We start from the raw sequence: 9,730 nt of genomic DNA, 5'->3' as shown, positions 1-9,730 counted from the left end.
ATATATATATATATATATATATATATATATATATATACAGGGCCTAAAATTGACACTCGCCTAGCACCAAATGCAAGTCAAAATCAGCGTTGGTGAGTCCATGTAACGGTGTCAGTCGCTAGTTGGCGGGTAAAACTTTTACGAAATATAACAATGCAATGTAGTGGGAACAACAGCCCGTTTTTAAAGAGATTTGCTGTTTCTGACGTAAGCGAATAAAATAATATTTTCCATAAACAAGTTCATCGTGATTAGCTGTTCTGTCATAAGTGACAAGAGTGAATCAAATAATAGGATATGAACGGGCTGATAAGGTCAGAGCAGTGTGATGGCCAGCTTGTCCCTAGACACGGTTCTAATAACTTTTACCTGAGAAGATTTTGCTGCTTCATATCGGAAGATTAATTTTTCCCTTCTTTATTCTTCATAACCCTAGAATGTGGCGAGACATACCTGGGGTGTATGCCGCAGAAACGGTGCAGTGAAGTAGGCTATAGTTTGAAAGGTTGCTCGTTCGGCTGTACAAATACGCTGAGCCGCTTCAGACAGCGCACTAGTAGCGCTTCAACGCACGAAAACACACACAATAATGTCAAAATATGCGAGTTTTGGCGAGTTACTTTGTAAACGTAACCTTAAATGAGTTATAAAGTCTTAAATGACTGTAAAGAGTTTGGAGAAGATATGCGTTAGATCCGCGTCATGTGTATCAGGTTTTAAAGAGACAGCGCTGCTTTTAAAGTAAAACCTGCTAAAGTCTGTGATTGATGTAAATCAAAGAACAAAAGAAAAAGAGAAGTCACTTGACTGCTCTAGTCGCTGATTAACTTTTGTAGCTTCAATAAAGATTAATCGGTATAGTTTATGCATATACAACTCATAGTTTATGTGAAGATTGTTTTAAAATCACTTAATATTTCAGAGCCTATTAAATGTTAAAAATAATGGCTTTCAATTATACTGTAATGTTGAATGGCTATAATGAATAGGTAAAATTGAGGGAAAAGGTATTTAATAGAGACACCAGTTGCAGTATCAATACTTCATTATTAATATACTACTTAGTAAAAAGATGCCATTTAAACATATTTAAAATATACTATCTTTATGTTGTTTCTACATTAATTTGGAGGTTCAATGTGAAATTGTGACTATAAATATGCGATTAATCATGATTAATTACAGAAAAATGTGATTAATTATTTTTTTTAATTGATTGACAGACAGCACTAATGTTTACGATTTCAATTTAATTTCTAATTTTATAGGTCCCCCCAAAAAGAGATCGGGACAGCCCCCACCCCCTTGGCCCCCTTCAAATTTTCAGTTTGATAATCTAGCCCTCAAATGAAGCTAATTATATAGCCCTGCTGTAATCTGTTAACATGGATGCGGAAAAAAATACGCACTGCAAACTGAGTATGTGTGAAACAGATGTAACACAATGGCCTGCTCCGTTTGCCTATTTTAATATGTTTAGTTATTGTAGTAGTAATGACTGCCTGTTTTTGCAAAAAGAGTTTCATGGCCAGTAAAAAAAATTTTGGCTGGTAAATTTTATCACGTCACCGGCCATTGGCAGGTGTAGCAAAAAGTTAGTTTTAGGCCCTATATATGTATATGTATGTATGTATGTGTGTGTGTGTGTGTGTGTATATATATATATATATATATATATATATACAGGTGCATCTCAATAAATTCAAATGTCGTGGAAAAGTTCATTTATTTCAGTAATTCAACTCAAATTGGGAAACTTGTGTTATTCTAATTTGTTGAGATAGTGAATTGGTGGGTTTTTGTTAAATGTGAGCCAAAATCATCACAATTAAAAGAACCAAAGACTTAAACTACTTCAGTCTGTGTGCATTGAATTTATTTAATACACGAGTTTCACAATTTGAGTTGAATTACTGAAATAAATGAACTTTTCCACGTCATTCTAATTTATTGAGATGCACCTGTATATTATTTAAGATGACAACTGACTAGCTTGATGTACATTGTGCCTTTTACATGGCTACTTGTCATGTAAGTAAATAATTGGACTTAACTGAAAATTAACATAGTTAAAATATTTTATTAGCTCTCTAAACACAGAGCTTCCAAAAATCAAGATGTCACCAGATGCATCTGTATGAAACAAAAGAGGGTGAGTGTGTGGTGTGTTATGAGAGACATAAAAGAAGCACCATCTTCAGATATGAACTCCATATGAACGGTCTATATGGTTATACATTATCAGACCACAGAGATCTGCGTTTCAGAGCGCCGTGTGATAACTAATGATTTTGTCAGTCAATATAACCTCTCTTCTGTCAGGTGAGAGTGTGAGCAGTGAGACGTCTAATGGTTATCTGAACGATGCTGAGGTGGGTCTGCTGGCGTGGCACGCGGTCGAGGAGGAGCCGGACTCTCCCTCTACACATGACATGAGCATGAGTGTTACTGTGGACACAGTGAGCCAGAGGAGCCTCCTGCTCAGCCACACTGAAGCACTGGCAGGTACCAGAACTTAACACAGATCATCCCCTCTGAACCTTGATCCTACCCAGCACTCATGTGTCCCATCTGTGTCAACCCACAGCAGTAGCTGTCACACCACTCTGTGAAAGTTGTCTTGTTCTTGATGTTCTTCTTGTTCTTGCCCACTACTTTGATCTCAGTATTTATAATGAAGATAATAGCAGAACGGCATATGATGAAAGGAATAGTCCGGGGCTAAATACAGCAGCATCTGTGGGATTTTGCCAGTGATTGCCAGTTTGAAAAAATGCAACACACTTGCACTGGAAATCTGTAAGGTGATTGTACAGCACCAGAATAAACATTACAAATAGACAATTCATCACACTTTATTGAAACTTAAACATTATACACTTAAAGATTATACATGTTAGCATGAGATTAATACTAGAAAAAAATGCTTTGTATACATGTCATATAGGCACATTAAAAAAAACAAACAAACACAGTATTTGTAAACAGTTTATTATCCATAGACTAGGTTGCCACCAGTGCTGTGAGTAGAATGGTATATTTAACCCAGAACATTCCTTTAAAAATCCTTACATTCATATTATATGTGAATGTAGTTTCACAGATGATCAGCCAAGAAACATTACTGTCTACACCTGGGAATAATCTGCCTCAGATTGGGATTGTAATTGGGTTTCTTTTAGGGTCAGTAAAAAAAACTAAAATTGGGGCAAGAAATTTTTTTTTTATTTTTTTTTAATTGATAATAAGAATTGTTTCTTGAGCAGCAAATCAGCTTATTAGAATTATTAGAACGTAAATTCAGCATTGAAATGCAGGAATAAATGATATTTTAAAACATATTCACATAGAAAGCTGTTTCACAATGTTCCTTTTCTTACTGTATTTTTGATCAAATGAATGCAACGTTGCGAATCATAAGAGACTTCTTATGTGTGTGTGGGATTGCATTTCATTTCATACTTGTTACGTTGCCTGACACAGAAAAAGGACAATAACTGGAACGATAACAATACAGATATAACTTTAATAATCATTCTAAATATAAAAATAGGACAGTCCATATCACAACTATAACGATAAAGGAATAAAGCAACATTATAGTTGGAATCACTTACAGAATTATTTGTTTCCAACTGTTGAACAATAAAAAACATTTGGTAGCCAATTAGAATCCACCTGACTTTAAAACATTTAAAGTGGCGGATGACAGAACTACAGCACATTCTTATAATAAACAGAATCTTATCATGCATCGATAGGTGTGGCTGCTAATGTAGTTATTGTTATAGTTATCTTTATGGTTATCATTCTTGGTGTGAGTTTTATTGGGAACTCAGCTCTATTCAAATGCAGGAGAGAAGCAAACAGACTAGTGCAGAAGTGCATCTCTTCTGCTGTAGTTTTACCATTCACCTGATGGAGCTGTTAAAGTTGAGCTTAGAGTGCACATCTGAACCACTTCTGAAAGAACACGGCAGTACAGTTTAACAGCCAACTGCAAAAACAGCATGGATTGGGCTGGATATGGGCTGCAATTCAAACACAGTATTCATTCTTTTCTGGTGCACTGAAAATTGAATAACTGTTAAAATCGTATGTACAACTATAGAGTTCTTTACCACTGAAGAACTTGGGCATCTCTTTGAAGTTGTGCGCATGTACACCATCAGTCACACCTTCTGAGGCTAAAATGGTCATAAATTCAACTTGACAAAATGTTTTAATTTCACATTTTTTCAAGTAATTATTTTTTTTAGCTGCATTATATGTAAAATGGTTTGAAGAGTGAACTTTTAGGAATAAAACACAACATATACACTAAGTTTTTACAATTTTTATTATCTATTTTTCCCCCTCAAAATAGTCAACTTTAGTGCTACTTTAACACAAACAAAACATTCATGTAGTCTTAACTCGAAAGATAGATTAAGTAAATTGTTTGAAAACAGCACTTTCGAAAATGTGTTGGATTAAATAAAAAGAAAATTGAACATTAAAAGCCACAAAGATAATTGAAATCAAGATTTTGTAGTTTTGCAACCAATTGACATTTTGCGATGTCAGTCTTAAAAACATGCAGTAATGTGTTGCTTTTTTATTTATTTGTTTATTTGTATTTTAATTGACATTTTAGTTTATGGATAATTAACAAAATGGCAAATAGTTTTCTTGTTATTGTTTTTTTTTTTTTTTACGTGTCAATATGTTTTTGGTGTCACATGGCAGATAATAATTTTCAAAAATGTAAATAATTCAGATAATAATTTTCAATAATTGTCAACTAGTTTTCAGTTAAAAGTATGTCCTAACAAATGCTTAAAACTTAAGTTGATATGTATGTGGCGGGTTTATTGCTAAGCAAATTTGATCATTCATTTTTTTGAATCAAAGAAAGTGAAAGTGACGTGACATGTGGCCAAGTATGGTGACGCATACTTGGAATTAGTGCTCTGCATTTACCCATCCAAAGTGCACACACACACCGTGAACACACACCCGGAGCAGTGGGCAGCCATTTATGCTGCGGCGCCCGGGGAGCAGTTGGGGGTCCGGTGCCTTGCTCAAGGGCACCTCAGTCGTGGTATTGAAGGTGGAAGAGAGCTGTACATTCACTCCCCCCTCCTACAATCCCTGCCGGTATGAGACTCGAACCCACAACCTTTGGGTTACAAATCCAACTCTCTAACCATTAGGCCACGACTTCCCCCTAAGAATAGTCACATGGTCAAAAAATCACATTGTGGCATCGCTTAGGGTGGGACTTCACTTTGATCACTGGGATTGTAGAAAGTGCAAGCTAAATGGGTGACTAGCAGATTATTGTTAGGAAAGAACTGAAGTTATTGCTCTGCCTTCATCAGAGAAGACATGCTGTGTGAGGAAGACGGGACATTAATGTTTTTGACTGAAGATTAAGGGGCACATATTTACTGTAAATGAATAATGATGTGGGTGTAATTAACATTGCATCATAAAATAAATAAATACATACGCATTGTCAATTTTATGCTGATTTTATATCAGTAGAAAGTTGCTGGTTCACAAATAGAATTACCAGCACAAAATAACCCTTTGAGTGATGCATACATCAATATTTATTGATGTATAAAATAAATTATTAGTACAAGCATTGATTTTACTGCAGTAAAAAGGGCATGAAACAGTGTGCTGTGAAATGTATCTGTGCAGGAACCCAGATCAAACCGAAGCTGAAGTTAATGATCAAACCTTTCTTTGTGCACAGCTATAGGAACAGGAAAGTCAACAAATAAGAGCACTGCTAACAGGTGTTGTACTGCTGGCTGGATTTAGTAAATACACACTGACCATCAGCACATTGATTTTTACCTCCATTGTTCGGAGTCATGTAAAGGTCACAAATTGAGGTATTTGTCTAAGAGCTGCAGCACATCTAGTGTCTTCAGATGGAAAGGACCAATCGTGGCACATTCACCCATGTGTCTGTACATATAAATGTCCTTGCACTGCTCTGACCATTTAAACCTTTTGGCCATGTTAAATTGTCACAGACACACATGCTGTAGATTCAGATTGTGCTTGCCGTATTTACCGCTGCATAATAGTCCCGCTTTGCAGAATTGCCGCTTCCTCCAAAATGCTCATTTTGGGTAATCACGCAGCAGTTTGGTGGCGCTTAATTACTACTGGTTGCTAAGCATTGCAAAGGTCAGTTATTGCAGAACGAGGGTAAAATGTCCCTGCAGATGCACCGCTTCCACCAATTTAACATCTCCCTCTCAGCAGGACTCTTTTTATGCCGCTAGGTTGCCTATATTGGTGTTTTTTTTTTCTTCGTCTGACAGTGTTTACAAAGGATTCAATTAAGGAAGATGAATGTGGCAGTTACGGAGCAGCCGTGTTTGTTTATGCATTTGTTTGTTTGTGCACATGGCACAGTGGTTTCAAGAAACTGATGTGAGGGAGACAGAAATGGTTGGTGGTTTATAAAGTGGTTAAAGCATACACTCCGAGTTATGTAATGTTTTACACCTTCAAAGTAACGTATGAATTCCAGAGATTGTGCCTCGAAATGTTGCATGCGGTTAACCGGAGTTTGAATCTGAATTTTTGAGTTTGAATTTTTTAAAAATGTATGTAATTTATTGGAGTCATTTTTTTGTTTGTTTTTTGGCACACTTCTTGTTCCTCGTTATTTTGAACTCTGAAACGCAATAGCAATGTTATATGAATCTGTACCGAAACAGAGTGAATGATTCATTCAAGAATTGATCCCAACAACTCGATTATCCAATCACTTTCCAAGGCACTGAGTTGTTCATGTCTGTCTGACTTGTATTGACCTTGAGTGTGTGTGTGTGACTGATGGTGTGAAAAATAAGTTATTAATTCAGAATTTTAGTATTGATTATTACATGGCACATACATTTTGAGATACGTACTAAAGGGATAGTTCACCAAAAAATGAAAATGTTATCATTTACTCACCCTCATGTTGTTCCAAACCTGTGTGAGTTTCTGTGTTATGTTGAACATAAAAGAAGATATTTTGAAGAATGCTGTTAATCAAAACAGTTGACTTCCATAGTATTTATTTTCCTCCTATGGAAGTCAATGTGTACCAACAACTGTTTGGTTCTTCAAAATTCTTCAAAATATCATCTTTTGTGTTCAACAGAAGACAGAAACTATGTTGGGGTGAACTATTCCTTTAGGTATTGAGTTAATTGTGAACCAAGTAGGTTGTGTAAACCCATTGCATGAAATGCTTGATATGTAAAAACAACAAATAACATTAAAATAGCACCAATTTATTGTCATGCTTCTTTCCTGCTGTTGTAGCAAATTCAAGTGATATTAAACGAGCATGTTTGCATATATATATTTTTTTTCTTTGCATCATGTGACATCTCATGTGTGTATACTTTTTCTCACCACACATTTAGTTTTTGTTCATTTTTTAGTTACTATATGGTATATTTTGTTATTTTCAGTTATTTGCACACTTGAAGTGCAGTAACATAAATAGATATTGTAGTATATTAAAGTTTTTATAGTGCATGTTTTGGTAATAAAATAAGATGAATGCTTATGTGCAGATCAGTGCATATTCAATGTATTCATCTATTAGTAATATCGAGTAATATTTTTTTTTGTATATCGTTACCTATTCAAGTACTTGATTCATGTACTTCATCCAAAAAACATGATTTTTTTTGTTTTGTTTTTTGTTTCTCCTCTCTCGTGTTCTGATGTGCTCAGGATGTGTTGAACACGATGATTAGGTGGTGCTCACCACGCTTCTTCTTCCTGGGTCTGCCGGGCTTCACCATGCTGGTGGGAGACTTCATCACTGCGGCTGCTCGTGTCCTCAACACTGACTCCTTTGAGGTACCTCTGCTGCTGTCAGTCTGCATCTACACTACTTACAGAAGCACACAGCTTCATGTTGGTGTTTTCTCCATTCATGCTCATGTCAGGCTCCGCGGATCGAGGCTCAGACAGTTCTTGGTTCGCTGGTGTGCTTCCCTAACCTATATCAACAGATCCCCTCTTTGCAGTCTGTTCCTGGATCTGAGGATATCGTAGTTGGCAAAGAGGACATGAAGGTATGCCGTTACAAAATCCCACTTTTATTACACATATCTAATAGGGATGCTCCGATCGATCGGCCGGAGATCGGTATCGGCCGATAATCACATTTTATGACTCGATCGGTACTCACTAACTTGGCCGCTGCTTTTAAATGAACATGTATTTATAAAACAAAATATCTTCTTTGGCCATATTAGCCTATGCAATAGACTTAACACAGGCTTTACTCCTTTCAAGCTTTATCTGGAATGTCACCGTTTCTGTCACTGCAACGTCCCGATCAGGCAAACGAACACATACAAAATCGTCTGCCTCATGGAAAAAAATGTATTAAAAAAAATGTAGTTAATATTTGCATCATTTATGATTTATTTTATCCACCCGCAAATAATCAGAATGCATTTTTTATTACCCGACCCGTTTGCTGCGTAAATCAGACGGACCTACCGAAAATGCAAATTCATTCTCTGCCAGCTGGAGGTGCTATAAAGTGGGAGAAACAGAAGTTTCCCCAGTAACGGCTGTGTACACAAAACAGCGCTGAGCTCACAAACGCTGTTTCATCAGGCATATAACATGCAAGATGAAATGAAAATGACATCGAAAATGTTCTAAAGATAGTCTTCCTTCAGAAATACAGTGATACAAAAACACCCACGCCTCGTTTTGATTTTTGTACGTGCTCATGTTTATTCAATGAAGCCTTTTGGAAAATCCGTCAGTTTTGATTGTGTGGTGAGTGCCACAAATAAATAAATGTATGGGAAACACATCCCACAGCACAACCACCTGAGCCCAACTTCAGTCTAATCATCACCTTAACTTTAACTGCGTTTGTAGCCGGCGCCATAGCCAGACTGATAAACAAACACAGACCGGAAGTTAACTTCGGGCCAGGCACGTGCGCCAGATGAAACGTCTATATAAAGCTTAAAGCATCAGAATCGGTATCGGCCGATCACCATCACAAGAAATCGGTACTCAGTATCGGCTGCAAAAATCCTGATCGGAGCATCCCTAATATCTAATGATGCTTTTATAGTGGAGATTAGCTGTTAGATTTAGCTGTTAGAGTTAGTGCGTTAATTTCATAATGGCGTCACAGGTTGCACATTCTGCTGTGAAACTGTCAAAAATGGCAAATGCTAAAGATAATCCACAGATAGAGAAGGCTTGGTGTTATTTAACAGATTTAATTAATTATGTCATTTCAATCCCTTATGACTTACTTTCTTCATGTCAAGATGTTTAGTTACCAATGACTGTCGTCAAACAAAGGTGTGGAATGACTTCAGAAGATAAGTCATATGGACTGATGACAGCGTAATGGCTTGACTTTCATTTGACTTCTCTGTGAAAATGCTTGCAGGTGGATGATATGACCAAAACCGTAAACTATGATATGTGTCATTTAATCACAGCAATGATACACACCACCTAATGGTAATTCTTGCTGAATTATGTTCGTTACTGCAACATATTTCATAATTCTCACTCTCACTGCAACAAACATATTATGAGCTGTCGAGAGAAAAAATCCTAGAAAAATCATCTCAGATTTTTTTTCCCAACTTTCATAAAATATTGAAACCAACAATATTCATGTACCAAATAAATAGATAAATAATAGTACATGGTGGGACACACTTTTTTT

At 36.4% G+C, this 9,730-nt stretch overlaps 1 protein-coding gene across 1 annotated transcript in view; it reads left to right on the top strand.

The window, feature by feature from the left end:
- ralgapa2 (Ral GTPase activating protein catalytic subunit alpha 2) overlaps positions 1–9,730 on the top strand; it is a 199,530-nt gene that overhangs the window by 107,828 nt on the left and 81,972 nt on the right. The window contains exon 22 of the mRNA XM_016242121.1: positions 2,323–2,505. Coding sequence (XP_016097607.1) covers positions 2,323–2,505 — 183 coding nt within the window. The remainder of the gene's footprint in view (positions 1–2,322; positions 2,506–9,730) is intronic.

Source organism: Sinocyclocheilus grahami, unplaced genomic scaffold (genome assembly GCF_001515645.1).
Source record: "Sinocyclocheilus grahami isolate Dianchi unplaced genomic scaffold, SAMN03320097.WGS_v1.1 scaffold646.1, whole genome shotgun sequence".
NCBI classification, from domain to species: Eukaryota; Metazoa; Chordata; class Actinopteri; order Cypriniformes; family Cyprinidae; genus Sinocyclocheilus; species Sinocyclocheilus grahami.
Note: the sequence above shows the minus strand (reverse complement) of the source record. Positions and strands in the feature narration are given on the sequence as shown.